The sequence below is a fragment of the Coregonus clupeaformis genome, chromosome 29, assembly GCF_020615455.1.
Source record: "Coregonus clupeaformis isolate EN_2021a chromosome 29, ASM2061545v1, whole genome shotgun sequence".
NCBI lineage: Eukaryota > Metazoa > Chordata > Actinopteri > Salmoniformes > Salmonidae > Coregonus > Coregonus clupeaformis.
This window is the reverse complement of record NC_059220.1, coordinates 6140979-6156075: the sequence shown is the minus strand read 5'-3', so window position 1 is coordinate 6156075 and position 15097 is coordinate 6140979. Positions and strand designations below refer to the sequence as shown.

The 15097-nt window shown below is 45.8% G+C and overlaps 1 protein-coding gene across 2 annotated transcripts; it reads left to right on the top strand.

Annotated features, from left to right (window-relative positions):
• The first annotated feature begins 5860 nt into the window (after positions 1–5860).
• Positions 5861–8692, top strand: LOC121544218 (N-acetyltransferase 8-like). Of its 2 annotated transcripts, none has more exons than XM_041854132.2 (2): positions 5861–5965; positions 7729–8691. In XM_041854132.2, exons 1-2 carry the CDS (start codon positions 5870–5872, stop codon positions 8422–8424), a joined length of 792 nt encoding a protein of 263 aa, XP_041710066.1. In that variant the 5' UTR covers positions 5861–5869; the 3' UTR covers positions 8425–8691. The 2 variants fall into 2 exon arrangements, with proteins under 2 accessions (XP_041710066.1, XP_041710067.1); XM_041854133.2 differs by having other exon boundaries at positions 5884–5965; positions 7734–8692.
• Positions 8693–15097: the final 6405 nt, after the last annotated feature.

Here is a 15097-nt window from a genome sequence, read left to right as displayed (position 1 = left end):
AGGGAACAACAAGGGAGGGAGAGGAGAACAAGGGAGGGAGGGGAAAACAAGGGAGGGAGAGGAGAACAAGGGAGGGAGAGGAGAACAAGGGAGGGGAGAACGAGGGAGGGAGAGGAGAACAAGGGAGGGAGAGGAGAACAAGGGAGGGAGAGGAGAACAAGGGAGGGAGAGGAGAACAAGGGAGGGAGAGGAGAACAAGGGAGAGGAGAGGAGAACAAGGGAGGGAGAGGGAGAACAAGGGAGGAAGAGGAGAACAAGGGAGGGAGAGGAGAACAAGGGAGGGAGAGGAGAACAAGGGAGGGAGAGGAGAACAAGGGAGGGAGAGGAGAACAAGGGAGGGAGAGGAGAACAAGGGAGGGAGAGGAGAACAAGGGAGGGAGAGGAGAACACGGGAGGGAGAGGGAGAACAAGGGAGGGGAGAGGAGAACAAGGGGAGGGAGAGGAGAACAAGGGAGGGAGAGGAGAACAAGGGAGGGAGAGGAGAACAAGGGAGAGGAGAGGAGAACAAGGGAGGGAGAGGAGAACAAGGGAGGGAGAGGAGAACAAGGGAGAGGAGAGGAGAACAAGGGAGGGAGAGGAGAACAAGGGAGGAAGAGGAGAACAAGGGAGAGGAGAGGAGAACAAGGGAGGGAGAGGAGAACAAGGGAGGGAGAGGAGAACAAGGGAGGGAGAGGAGAACAAGGGAGGGAGAGGAGAACAAGGGAGGGAGAGGAACAATGAGCGAAATAAATAATTTCAAAGAACAAAACGTAAATGAACAGAGTTGCTTTCATTCCGCTCCGATATCACATCGGGCTGGGAAGTGCATGCATAACGTCTTGTTTTACACCAACACTAATTGTTTACTGGGAAACTGAATAATTGTCCTTTTATTTGTTTGTTTGTTTGTTTTTCTGACTATCGTTATAGTTCAAAAAGAGGGAACAATCATGTAGCTAGTGTAAATGAAATAAAGAAACAAACGTTTTCAATCAAATTATTTTTTCAGTCTTTACAATGTACTTGTGAACAAGCTTTTACTTGAACGGATGATGATCCGTTGTTGTGTCTCCACCAGTGATTTATATATACACTAGATGACTGGTAGGGGGCGCTGTGTCGATGCCGCCGTGCCTCCATCTTGGCGCTCCCCCCACCGTTATAAAAAGTATTTTAGAAATGCATTTATTAACGTCTACATTCGTCTTTGCCACATTTATTCTATTGCAGACACCTTAATGCATACTTTTAAATTACGGGGGCCAGTATGAAAAATTGTATGCACTAACTGTAAGTCGCTCTGGATAAGAGCGTCTGCTAAATGACTAGCATGTAAATGTAAATGTAAATATTATGTGAGTTAAACATACAAATAAAAAAATAAAGCATATAAAAGCATTTTCTTTCAAGTATATATATTTTTTAAATTACTAATGTTACTGTCCCCGCTACAACAACAAAAATACTTAAATACACGTAATTTTGTCCTTGAAACATTTAATTGAAATACTGGAGAATTCCATTCATTCCTATGGAGGACTGCTTCTACTGGGGGATTGCCAATATGGCCGACCGGTGGCTTCAAAGCCTGTCAATAGAGTACCACAGTATGAGTCATAATCAGTTGCGACCCATCATTCAGGGCAGGTTGGGCAGGCCTGTTTTGCGTGTTATTTTGGAACGAATACGTGTCACATCATTGAGTTAATAAAGCCACATACAAACATGGTCTCTTTTTTTGCTTTCTTGAGTAAGGCAGCTCCAAAATGCAGGTGTTTCAGCCTAGCTCAGTGCTTTCTGTGGTGGTGGTGGGGCAGCCAGCGGAACATACGGAGCGTAGGGGTTGGTAATGTTCTCTAGTTGCGCCGTGATTGGCTCAGTGTTCTGTCACTCGTGGGGACACTACGTCACCGCAAAATCTACAGGGAGATCTCGAAAATTCAAGCCCCTTGGGTACTGCCAGAGTAAGTGCCCATCCAAGAAGGCCCAAGGTCATTGGCCACAGATAAAATGACATCAAATCACGTTATATCTACGGTAGCTTTGATTGGATTTGATCATGTCAACATCATACTTTCAAAATCTTAGCTAGCAAGCTAGACAAGCAGTCATCATCATGAATCACGTCGACAATCTACTGGCAAATATTTTTCAATCCTTGTCATATGAAGAGAAATTATAGATAAAACGTATCGGTGCTCATCAGCCATTGGACATAAACATTACACAAGTTGGAAATCGCAAATTCAACAATGAGTGGTTTGGAAGGAATCAGTGGCTAACTGCAAGTGTTGCAAAGCAATCACTAGCCTGCTTTGCAAGTCTGGGTTTAAGGGTCTTTTTCCAAGCTTGAAAGGATAAACATTCAACAAGGGCCAGAAACGGTTGAATACATTGGCCATGCTGTCAATCCAGCATGACTTCTGCCGCGTTCAAAACAACTGGAAACTCGGAACTGGGAAATCTCAGACTTCAGTGAGTTCAAGACAACTGGGAACTCTGAAAAAAACGAGGTCCGACAGGGAAAATAAGTTTTGAACGGTCATCCAACTCAGAATTCAAAGGAACTCGGGCCTCTTTCTAGAGCTCCGACCTGAAGATCACTGACGTCATGATTCGACCTTGTTTTTCCCAGTTGTCTTGAAATCACCATAAATCCAGAGAAAGCCAGACTTTGATGACAAAGGACACAAGGACCACTGCGCCACCTTCCTGTTCAAGTGAGCTCAGCACAACAAGGTGAGTCCCAAAATGTATTGTATGCTGCTGCTTAAATGATGTAATATGCCAGGGAGATATGTATACTGTAGCTAAGAAAGTAATACTGAGTGTATGTTGTGTAGTAAGCTTTTAGTAAACCATGAGCCTCACCCTAATAATTTGGTCCCTTTCCCCCTCATAATTTAGCCTACTGTTCTGACTTGGTGGTGCACATGTAGCCTATAACCTGTTTTAGAGAATCATCAAATATTGTAAGAGCTTTCATTGTCTGCTTATATGCCCCCTTTATTTATCCTACGGTTCTGACTTGGTGTACAGGGAGAACACTGTAAGAACGGCCCATGTTCTGAATTCTGTCGCTGTACATTTCAAAACTGCTGAACAAATAGTTATATTGACTACGTCCGTCCTAGCTCATTCATCTAGTCTAGTCGAACAACTAGCGTTATATTGACTACGTCCGTCCTAGCTCGCTCATTAATGTCTTAATTGCCTCTTATCCTTAGTTTTTTTTTAAGGCCAGGTGTGAAAAGGGCAGTGTGGAATGCAATAGAGATTGCATCATCTGTGGATCTGTTGGGGCAGTATGCAAATTGGAGTGGGTCTAGGGTTTCTGGGATAATGGTGTTGATGTGAGCCATGACCAGCCTTTCAAAGCATTTCATGGCTACAGACGTGAGTACTACGGGTCGGTAGTCATTTAGGCAGGTTACCTTATTGTTCTTGGGCACAGGGACTATGGTGGTCTGCTTGAAACATGCTGTAAGTAAGCATTTCACTGTAATGTCTGCACCTGTTGTATTCGGCGCATGTGACCAATAAAATTTGATTTGATTTGGTATTACAGACTCAGTCAGTGAAGACACTTGAAAATGTCAGTGAAGACACTTGCCAGTTGGTCAGCGCATGCTCGGAGTACACGTCCTGGTAATCCGTCTGGCCCTGCGACCTTGTGAATGTTGACCTGTTTAAAGGCCTTACTCACACCGGCTACGGAGAGCGTGATCACACAGTCGTCCGGAACAGCTGATGCTCTCATGCATGCTTCAGTGTTGCTTGCCTCGAAGCGAGCATAGAAGTAATTTAGCTCGTCTGGAAGGCTCGTGTCACTGGGCAGCTCGCGGCTGGGCTTCCCTTTGTAGTCTGCCCTTTCCCTGTGTAGTACTATTCAATCTTAGTCTTGTATTGACTCTTTGCCTGTTTGATGGTTCGTCGGAGGGCATAGCGGGATTTCTTATAAGCGTCCGGGTTAGAGTCCCGCTCCTTGAAAGCGGCAGCTCTACCCTCTACATGCAACAATTTCAACGATTTTACTGAGTTACAGTTCATATAAGGAAATCAGTCAATTGAAATAAATTCATTAGGCTCTAATCTATGGATTTCACATGACTGGGCAGAGGCGCAGCCATGGGTGGGCCTGGGAGGGCATAGGCCCACCCACTGGGGAGACTGGCCCACCCACTGGGGAGCAAGGCCCAGCCAATCAGAATTTGTTTTTCCCCACAAAAGGGCTTTATTACAGACAGAAATTCTCAGTTTCATCAGCTGTCCCGGTGGCTGGTCTCGGACGATCCAGCAGGTGAAGAAGCCGGGTGTGGAGATCCTGGGCTGGCGTGATTACACGTGGCCTGCAGTTGTGAGGCCGGTTGGACGTACTGCCAAATTCTCTAAAATGACATTGGAGGTGGCTTATGGTAGATAAATTATCATCACTTTCTCTGTTAACAGCTCTTGTGGACATTCCTGCAGTCAGCATGCCAATTGCACACTCCCTGGAAACTTGATATATCTGTGTCATTGTGTTGTGTGACAAAACTGAACCTGACGTAGTCAATATAACGCTAGTTGTTCGACTAGACTAAATGAGGATTTGAATCAACCTAGTTGACTAAAACAACCATATGGCCTCAGCCAGAATGTTGAATAAAATGATATTTTAAACTTCTTTACAGGTTGTCGATGTGGTTGGTCCCTTTGGCAGTAGGAAAGTGAGACAATATATCCACAGGAAAGTATAATTACATCAAATTTTCAAAGCGCTAGTAGTGCATTCAGACTTCTATCACCTGAAGCATGTACAAAACCATGTAAACACTTACCTGAGCTCAGCAATTATGCATGCATCTCCCGCGACCGGGAGACTCATGGTGCGGTGCACAATTGGCCCAGCGTCGTCCAGGGTAGGGGAGGGAATGGCTGGCAGGGATGTAGCTAGTTGGTAGAGCATGGTGTTTGCAACGCCAGGGTTGTGGGTTCGATTCCCACGAGGGGCCAGTATATATATATTTTTTAATATATAAAATAATGTATGCACTCACTAACTGTAAGTCGCTCTGGATAAGAGCGTCTGCTAAATGACTAACATGTTACATATTACATTTTAGTCATTTAGCAGACGCTCTTATCCAGAGCGATTTACAGTTTTTTTAGTGAGTGCATACATTTTCAGACTGGCCCCCCGTGGGAATCGAACTCACAACCCTGGTCTACCAACTGAGCAACACGGGACTGTGCTGTTTAATCAGCTTCTTGATATGCCACACCTGTCAGGTGGACTGATTATCTTGGCAAAGGAGAAATGCTCACTAACAGGGATGTAAACAAATGTGTGCACACATTTTGAGAGAAATAAGCTTTTTGTGCATATGGAACATTTCTGGGATCTTTTATTTCAGCAAATGAAACATCGGACCAACACTTCACATGTTGCCTTCATATTTTTGTTCAGTAATACATCATTGGTCTCCACCGATGGACTCAATCTCTTTGCTGTGGCTTGTGGAAAAGTTATTCAATCATATGTGAGCTGGTGTATATCATTTAGCAGACGCTCTTCTCCAGAGCGACTTAAAAATAGTGAGTACCTACATTTTCGTACTGGTCCCGAACTCACAACCCTGGCGTTGCAAGCGTCATGCTATACCAACTGAGCCACACTGAATCCTATAAATATGGCATATCAAGATAATATTTCACGTTTAGCTGCCCCCCTTTGTTGTACCGTTCTACATAAATTGGCCATGTTTTATTTAGCAGTGTTTCTTCATCCTTTTTATAATTGGTGCAAAAATAAACTGCGAAATAAGTGTAGGAGCGAATGAATTAATCTAAATCTTCCTTTCAGCCAATCGGAAACAAGACATACCCTAAATCCCTCCCACCTCCGTGAATGCGGAAGTTAGAAACACAAACAACAACAACCTCTAGTTGTTCGATTTCTCTCCAAAAGTTGGATTTATATTTCTCAGAGCCATATCGAAATCAGGTGGGTTATCACTTACAAATCGTTTCCATTACAGCTGAAAGATTAATCATCCACGTTTTGATGGAATGCAAACGTGTGATCTGGCTAACTCGCTAGCTAGCTAGGTAACAATTCGGAGCTAATAGCTACCTAGCTTGCTAGGTTTAGTTTGCCAGGAGAGTTACGTGATGATTTGCTAATCGGGAGAAACGAATAACTAATATAGCTAGCTAGGTATCGAATAGCGGTTTTTATTATAGCTAGGGTTTGATGTCGCATCTTCTTTAATTGGATGACTGAAATATAGGACATTGACACTGCAGTCAGTTGCCTGGAAACCCGACATTGAATTGCATTGCACTCTGTCAGGCAGAAATGAGCGTTTGAATAAGGAAAGTTTCCTCTCTAACTCTACAAGCCAAAATGTTGAATACAATTATAAAAAATATTTTAAAAAATACATGCAGGAGATGCATGCATAATTGCCGAGCTCAGGTAAGTGTTTACATGGTTTTGTACATGCTTCAGGTGATAGAAGTCTGAATGCACTACTAGCGCTTTGAAAATGTGATGTAATTATACTTTCCTGTGGATATATTGTCTCACATTCCTACTGCCAAAGGGACCAACCACATGGACAACCTGTAAAGAAGTGTAAAATATAATTGTATTCAACATTCTGGCTGAGGCCATATGGTTGTTTTAGTCAACTAGGTTGATTCAAATCCTCATTTTTTTTGCCAGAGTTGTGTTTCCAGGCAATGCAGTCAGGTGACATTCAGGTGAGGCGAGAGCTAGGGCTGTGATGGTCACGACATTTAGTCAGCCGGTGATTGGTCAAGCAAATAATCTCACGGTAATTGAGCGTTCATAAACACATTGAGCATCTTCTGGCTTCGACACACAGCCTACAAGCCACTGACCACGTTCCAGGTCGTCTTTATTTCAAGCGCGTTTCACAGATGGGCAGATCTCACAAAGTCAGGGGGAATTTCTCAGAAACCACCGAACCACCCCAATAATATGTCTTGAGATCTTGAGACGAGGCCTTCATTCCTGGAATAAATAAGTGTACCAATGCATCACCAGGGTTTCCAACGTGGGGCAAGACACATCATGGGATTTGACCAATGGTCTGAAAACCAACCATTTCTGTTCCTAGGGCAGAGCATCAATACATCACACCCATAAGTGAGAAAAATAACTATTGTTGAACTGTGCATCCCATTGAAAATGAGGTTGCATGATGATACATAATGGTTCAATATTATGCACATTGTTAAGGGCAGTTATACATGGTTAATAGAGGTAGTGGCTCACTATTTGGCAAGCACTGACTGGCTATCGCACTAGTTTGACCAATTTGTTATAATCCATGTATTAGTGGTTTATAATGCATTTACAAATGATTAAATAACCGTTAAAGTAATTACAAACCCTTTTTATAAACCTTTTACAAATGGAACCTTCATGTAAAGTGTTAACCATATGCCTATTCACCAAACAGATGTGGTGGCCGTAATTAATCACTAAACAGACAATAGACGTGAAATCATAAAATGACACAAACTGTGTAGGACATCAATAAATACTTCGTAATAACAAACAAGTGGCGGAGTTGCCCTTCAGGGCAGACTAGTGCCACGACAACGAGTGTGTGTGTGTGTGTGTTTATGGGGGGTTGTTGGAAGAGAGACTCGAGCGTATGACTATGTTTGTCTGTTGAACTGAACGGTGGCGGGTAGTGATTAGACTCAGCTCTTACTTTGTTGTCTCTGTTGAAGGGCAGAGCAGTGCCACCCACCAGTGCCATGGCTGGCATCACTATCCGGAGGTTTGAGGAAGACGATAAGGAGTCCGTGAAGGAGATCTTCACCATGGGGATGAGCGAGCACGTCCCCTCCTCCTTCATGCACCTCCTCAAACGGCCCCTGACCCAGATGATCCTGATGGTCACGTTCTGCGCCCTGCTGGCCAGCTCCAAGTCCATCCTGCTGCCTGTAGTAGCGGTCACTCTCCTCCTGGCCGGGGCCAAGCAGCTGGTGGGCTACCTCTTCAACAGCTACATCGACACCTCCCTTAAGAAGGACCTCAACCACATCCAGGAGACCTACCTGGAGAACAAGGACTCGTGTTTCTGGGTGGCTGAGAGCGACGGCCGGGTGGTGGGTTCGGTGGCCTGCCTGCCCGCGGAGAGGGAACCAGGCTACATGGAGCTGAAGAGGTTGTCTGTACGCCGGACACACCGGGGTATGGGCATCGCCAAGGCTCTCAGCAGGACAGTGGCAGACTTCAGCAGGGAGAGAGGCTTCCCTGCTGTCATCCTCTACACGTCTGTAGTGCAGACTGATGCACAGAGGCTGTATGAGAACATGGGCTACACACGGATCAGAGAGTTCGTCATGCCTGAGCCCATCGCCAAAATCACCAACTTTACTCTGATAGAGTACAGACTGGACTTATTGCAGGGGGGGAAATAGAAGAACTGGATTTACTGCAGGGTGGGAATAGGAGGAGGACTAGACTTACTGCAGGGGGGGAATAGGAGGAGGACTAGACTTACTGCAGGGGGGGAATAGGAGGAGGACTAGACTTACTGCAGGGGGGAATAGGAGGAGGACTAGACTTACTGCAGGGGGGAATAGGAGGAGGACTAGACTTACTGCAGGGGGGAATAGGAGGAGGACTAGACTTACTGCAGGGGGGGAATAGGAGGAGGACTAGGCTTACTGCAGGGGGGGGAATAGGAGGAGGACTAGACTTACTGCAGGGGGGAATAGGAGGAGGACTAGACTTACTGCAGGGGGAATAGGAGGAGGACTAGGCTTACTGCAGGGGGGGAATAGGAGGAGGACTAGACTTACTGCAGGGGGGAATAGGAGGAGGACTAGACTTACTGCAGGGGGAATAGGAGGAGGACTAGACTTACTGCAGGGGGAATAGGAGGAGGACTAGACTTACTGCAGGGGGGAATAGGAGGAGGACTAGACTTACTGCAGGGGGGAATAGGAGGAGGACTAGACTTACTGCAGGGGGGAATAGGAGGAGGACTAGACTTACTGCAGGGGGAATAGGAGGAGGACTAGACTTACTGCAGGTGAAATTGGAAGAGGACTAGACTTACTGCAGGGGGAATAGGAGGAGGACTGGACTTACTGCAGGGGGGGAATAGGAGGAGGACTAGACTTACTGCAGGGGGGGAATAGGAGGAGGACTATACTTACTGCAGGGGGGGAATAGGAGAAGGACTTACTGCAGGTGAAATTGGAAGAGGACTAGACTTACTGCAGGGGGTAATAGAAGGAGGACTAGACTTACTGCAGGGGGGAGTAGGAGGAGGACTATACTTACTGCAGGTGAAATTGGAAGAGGACTAGACTTACTGCGGGGGAATAGGAGGAGGACTAGACTTACTGCGGGGGGGGGAATAGGAGGAGGACTAGACTTACTACAGGGGGGAATAGGAGGAGGACTAGACTTACTGCAGGGGGGGGATAGGAGGAGGACTGAAAGGACAGTAGGACACAGACAGACACACTGGACATACAGGGCTCTCACCTTCATTATTATTCACATCATACAGAAAATATTCAGACGCCTTCCCCTTTTCCACAATGTGTTACTTTACAGCCTTATTCTAAAATGGATTAAATATATCCTTAAATCCTCATCAATCTACACACAATACCCCATAATGACAAAGCCAAAACAGGGTTTTATACCTTATTTACATAAGTATTCAGACCCTTTGCTATGAGACTCAAAATTGAGCTCCGGTGCATCCTGTTTCCATTGATCATCCTTGATATGTTTCTAAAACTTGATTGGAGTCCACCTGTGGTAAATTCAATTGATTGGACATGATATGGAAAGGCACACACATGTCTATGTAAGGTCCCACAGTTGACAGTGCATGTCAGAGCAAAAACCAAGCCATGATGTCGAAGGAGTTGTCCATAGAGCTCTGAGACAGGATTGTGTCGAGACACAGATCTGGGGAATGGTACCAAAACATTTCTGCAGCATTGAAGGTCCCCAAGAACTCAGAACTCCATTCTTAAATGGAAGATGTTTGGAACCACCAAGACTCTTCCTAGAGCTGGCCGCCCGGCCAAACTGATCAATCGGGGGAGAAGGGCCTTGGTCAGGGAGGTGACCAAGAACCCGATGGTCACTCTGACAGAGCTCCAGAGTTCCTCTGTGGAGATAGGAGAATGGTCCAGAAGGACAATCATCTCTACAGCACTCCACCAATCAGGCCTTTATGGTAGAGTGGCCAGACGGAAGCCACTCCTCAGTAAAAGGCACATTCTGTGGCCTGAATGCCAAGCGTCACGTCTGGTGGAAACCTGGCACCATCCCTACGGTGAAGCATGGTGGTTGCAGCATCATGCTATGGGGATGTTTTTCAGCAGCAGGGACTGGGAGACTAGTCAGGATCGAGGGAAAGATGAACGGCGCAAAGTACAGCGAGATCCTTGATGAAAACCTGCTCCAGAGCGCTCAGGACCTCAGACTGGGGTGAAGGTTCACCTTCCAACAGGACAACGACCCTAAGCACACAGCCAAGACAACGCAGGAGTGGCTTCGGGACAAGTCTCTGAATGTCCTTGAGTGGTCCAGCCAGAGCCCAGACTTGAACCCGATTGAACATCTCTGGAGAGACCTGAAAATAGCTGTGCAGCGACGCTCCCCATCCAACCTGACAGAGCTTGAGAGGATCTGCAGAGAAGAATGGGAGAAACTCCCCAAATACAGGTGTGCCAAGCTTGTAGCGTCATACCCAAGAAGACTCGAGGCTGTAATCGCTGCCAAAGGTGCTTCAACAAAGTATTGAGTAAAGGGCCTGACTACTTATGTAAATGTGATATTTCAGTTTTTTATTTGTAATACATTTGCAAAAAATATCTAAAAACCTGTTTTTGCTTTGTCATTATAGGGTATTGTGTGTAGATTGATGAGGGTAAAAAAAACAACAACAATTTAATCCATTTTAGAATAAGGCTGTAACGTAACAATGTGGAAAAAGTCAAGGGGTCAATACTTTCCCAATGTTCTAGTTTTATTCCATCTGCTGGACTGGACAGGGGTCCAGTTTCATTCCATCTGCTGGACTGGACAGGGGTCCAGTTTCATTCCATCTGCTGGACTGGACAGGGGTCCAGTTTCATTCCATCTGCTGGACTGGACAGGGGTCCAGTTTCATTCCATCTGCTGGACTGGACAGGGGTCCAGTTTCATTCCATCTGCTGGACTGGACAGGGGTCCAGTTTCATTCCATCTGCTGGACTGGACAGGGGTCCAGTTTCATTCCAGCCTGAATGACTGTGGCTGGACTCTCGTTGAATTTGTTTATGGTCATGAACTTCCTCAACACCTGTGCCAGGCAGCACTGAGTGCAAAAGGGACTAAATGACTGATATAATGGACATTTTAACAGTTGTTTCATTTAGTAAATTAATTAGTTTAATTTTGTGCAAACTGGACTTTTGTTTTGGCTTAATGTGTAAATTAAAGGGTTGAATCATTGCTTTCTCGTGCTGTTATTGGATAAGCAGGAGGATGGCTTTCTCTGCCCTCCGTATTATAGGCCAAGGTCAATTCAAATCTGGAACCAAGTTCCACTGCTAATCTTCATTGTCTAATCAGGACTGGTTTAGACCTGGGACACCAGGTAGAACAGAAAACCAGCAGCAGCATTGTCTAATCAGGACTGGTTTAGACCTGGGACACCAGGTAGAACAGAGAACCAGCAGCAGGAAAACAAGGAAGACCTTCATATATTTAAAATGCCTTTATTGTTACGGTTCAATGGAACAAATATTTAAAAAGTCAGACGCGCTTCAGCATAGGCCTTCGTCAGGGAGTACCTTTATCAAAGAGCACCCTTCTATCTACAAAAAATCTACTATTTTGTACCCTAGGAGAGCTTCCCTTCCTTCTGTTTTCTACAAGAAAACCAGCAGTACTTTAGATTTCAATACCCCTGCTGTCTGCCAGCAGTACTTTAGATTTCAATACCCCTGCTGTCTGCCTATGTCATTCCTTATCTTTAAATATGTTATTCGTTTCTCTCCAGCCCAGTGTGTTGCTCTAGTCAGCGGTCTTCTCTTCACAGGGGGATCAGATGAGATGGACGGCTATCGGATCTGTAGATACCAGGACGAAGACTACTGCGTGGTCACGGAGGTGTACTCCACAGGGTTCGTTGAGCAACTGGACGCTGTGTGTGTGTGTGTGTTCAGGCTCTCGGACAGACCTGGATACAGCTCACCCTGCTCTGTGCCGGGCCAGGTCGAAGGGCGGTACGGTACCTGTCCAACCAGGGGATCCGGCTAGGCCTTAGGGAGGACCTCCTGGATATTAACCTCCTGGATATTAACACCTCCTGCATGCAGGAGGGACAGGTGGCACATTCCCAATTGACGTACAGCGCTTTCAGAAAGTATTCAGACCCCTTGACTTTTTCCACATTTTGTTACGTTACAGCCTTATTCTAAAATGGATTTAAAAAAAAAGAATAATCCTCATCAATCTACACACAATACCCCATAATGACAAAGTGAAAACAGGGTTTTAGAAATTTTTGCAAATGTATTCAAAACAAACTGAAAAACCTTATTTACATATTATTATTATTATTATTATTATTATTATTACATAAGTATTCAGACCCTTTGCTATGAAACTCGAAAATTGAGCTCAGGTGCATCCTGTTTCCATTGATCATCCTTGAGATGTTTCTACAACTTAATTGGAGTCCACCTGTAGTAAATTCAATTGATTGGACATGATATGGAAAGGCACACACCTGTCTATATAAGGTCCCACAGTTGAAAGTGCATGTCAGAGCAAAAACCAAGCCATGAGGTTGAAGGAATTGTCCGTAAAGCTCAGAGACAGGATTGTGTCGAGGCACAGATCTGGGGAAGGGTACCAAAACATTTCTGTAGCATTGAAGGTCCCCAAGAACACAGTGGCCTCCATCATTCTTAAATGGAAGATGTTTGGAACCACCAAGACTCTTCCTAGAGCTGGCCGCCCGGCCAAACTGAGCAATCGGGGGAGAAGGGCCTTGGTCAGGGAGGAGACCAAGAACCCGATGATCACTCTGACAGAGCTCCAGAGTTCCTCTGTGGAGATGGGAGAACCTTCCAGAAGGACAACCATCTCTGCAGCACTCCATCAATCAGGCCTTTATGGTAGAGTGGCCAGACAGAAGCCACCCCTCAGTAAAAGGCACATGACAGCCTGCTTGGAGTTTGCCAAAAGGCACCTAAAGGACCCTCAGACCACGAGAAAGAAGATTCTCTGGTCTGATTAAACCAACATTGAACTCTTTGGCCTGAATGCCAAGCGTCACGTCTGGTGGAAACCTGGCACCATCCCTATGGTGAAGCATGGTGGTGGCAGCATCATGCTGTGGGGATGTTATTCAGCGGCAGGGACTGGGAGACTAGTCAGGATCGAGGGAAAGATGAACGGAGCAAAGTAAAGAGAGATCCTTGATGAAAACCTGCTCCAGAGCGCTCAGGACCTCAGACTGGGGTGAAGGTTCACCTTCCAACAGGACAGCGAGCCTAAGCACACAGCCAAGACAACGCAGGAGTGGTTTCGGGACAAGTCTCTGAATGTCCTTGAGTGGCCAAGCCCGGAGAGACCTGAAAATAGCTGTGCAGCGACGCTCCCCATCCAACCTGACAGAGCTTGAGGATCTGCAGAGAAGAATGGGAGAAACTCCCCAAATACAGGTGTGCCAAGCTTGTAGCGTAGGGGTAGTAATAATGAGGACGTCTCCCGCCCAGGCTCCTGGGAGCTGAAGAAGATCTCAGTACAGAGGGAGTTCAGAGGTCAGCACTGTGTCGGAGTTGTAGCATCTCACGGAATAGAGGATGTGGTTCTGTATACGTTCAAATCAAATCAAATGTTATTTGTCACATGCGCCGAATACAAAACAGGTGTAGACACATGTGGTCCTCTGTAGCTCAGCTGGTAGAGCACGGCGCTTGTAACGCCAAGGTAGTGGGTTCGATCCCCGGGACCACCCATACGTAAAAAAAATGTATGCACACATGACTGTAAGTCGCTTTGGATGAAAGCGTCTGCTAAATGGCATATTATTATTATTATTATATTGTAGACTTTACAGTAAAATGCTGACTTACGAGCCCTTTACAATGCAGAGTTAAAAAGTATGAAGAATTTGCAAAAAAAAAGATAAGATATTGTAACTAAATAAAATAACGAGGCTATATACAAGGAGTACCGGTACCAAGTTAATGTCCAGGGGTACCAGGTAGTTAATGTCCAGGGGTACCAGGTAGTTAATGTCCAGGGGTACCAGGTAGTTAAGGTCCAGGGGTACCAGGTAGTTATATACATGGAGTACCGGTACCAAGTCAATGTCCAGGGGTACCAGGTAGTTATATACAAGGAGTAGCGGTACCAGGTAGTTAATGTCCAGGGGTACCAGGTAGTTATATACATGGAGTACCGGTACCAAGTCAATGTCCAGGGGTACCAGGTAGTTATATACAAGGAGTAGCGGTACCAGGTAGTTAATGTCCAGGGGTACCAGGTAGTTATATACAAGGAGTACCGGTACCAAGTTAATGTCCAGGGGTACCAGGTAGTTATATACAAGGAGTAGCGGTACCAAGTTAATGTCCAGGGGTACCAGGTAGTTAATGTCCAGGGGTACCAGGTAGTTATATACAAGGAGTAGCGGTACCAAGTTAATGTCCAGGGGTACCAGGTAGTTAATGTCCAGGGGTACCAGGTAGTTAATGTCCAGGGGTACCAGGTAGTTATATACAAGGAGTACCGGTACCAAGTTAATGTCCAGGGGTACCAGGTAGTTATATACAAGGAGTACCGGTACCAAGTCAATGTCCAGGGGTACCAGGTAGTTATATACAAGGAGTACCGGTACCAAGTTAATGTCCAGGGGTACCAGGTAGTTAATGTCCAGGGGTACCAGGTAGTTAATGTCCAGGGGTACCAGGTAGTTAATGTCCAGGGGTACCAGGTAGTTAAGGTCCAGGGGTACCAGGTCCAGGGGTACCAGGTAGTTAAGGTCCAGGGGTACCAGGTAGTTAAGGTCCAGGGGTACCAGGTAGTTAATGTCCAGGGGTACCAGGTAGTTAATGTCCA

Bases quoted from the DNA above. Each gene is read 5' to 3' on its own strand.
- LOC121544218 (XM_041854132.2), top strand. From the start codon at position 5,870: ATGCGGAAGTTAGAAACACAAACAACAACAACCTCTAGTTGTTCGATT. The intron at 5,966-7,728 runs GTGGGTTATCAC...TCTCTGTTGAAG, and splicing joins CAGAGCCATATCGAAATCAG to GGCAGAGCAGTGCCACCCAC.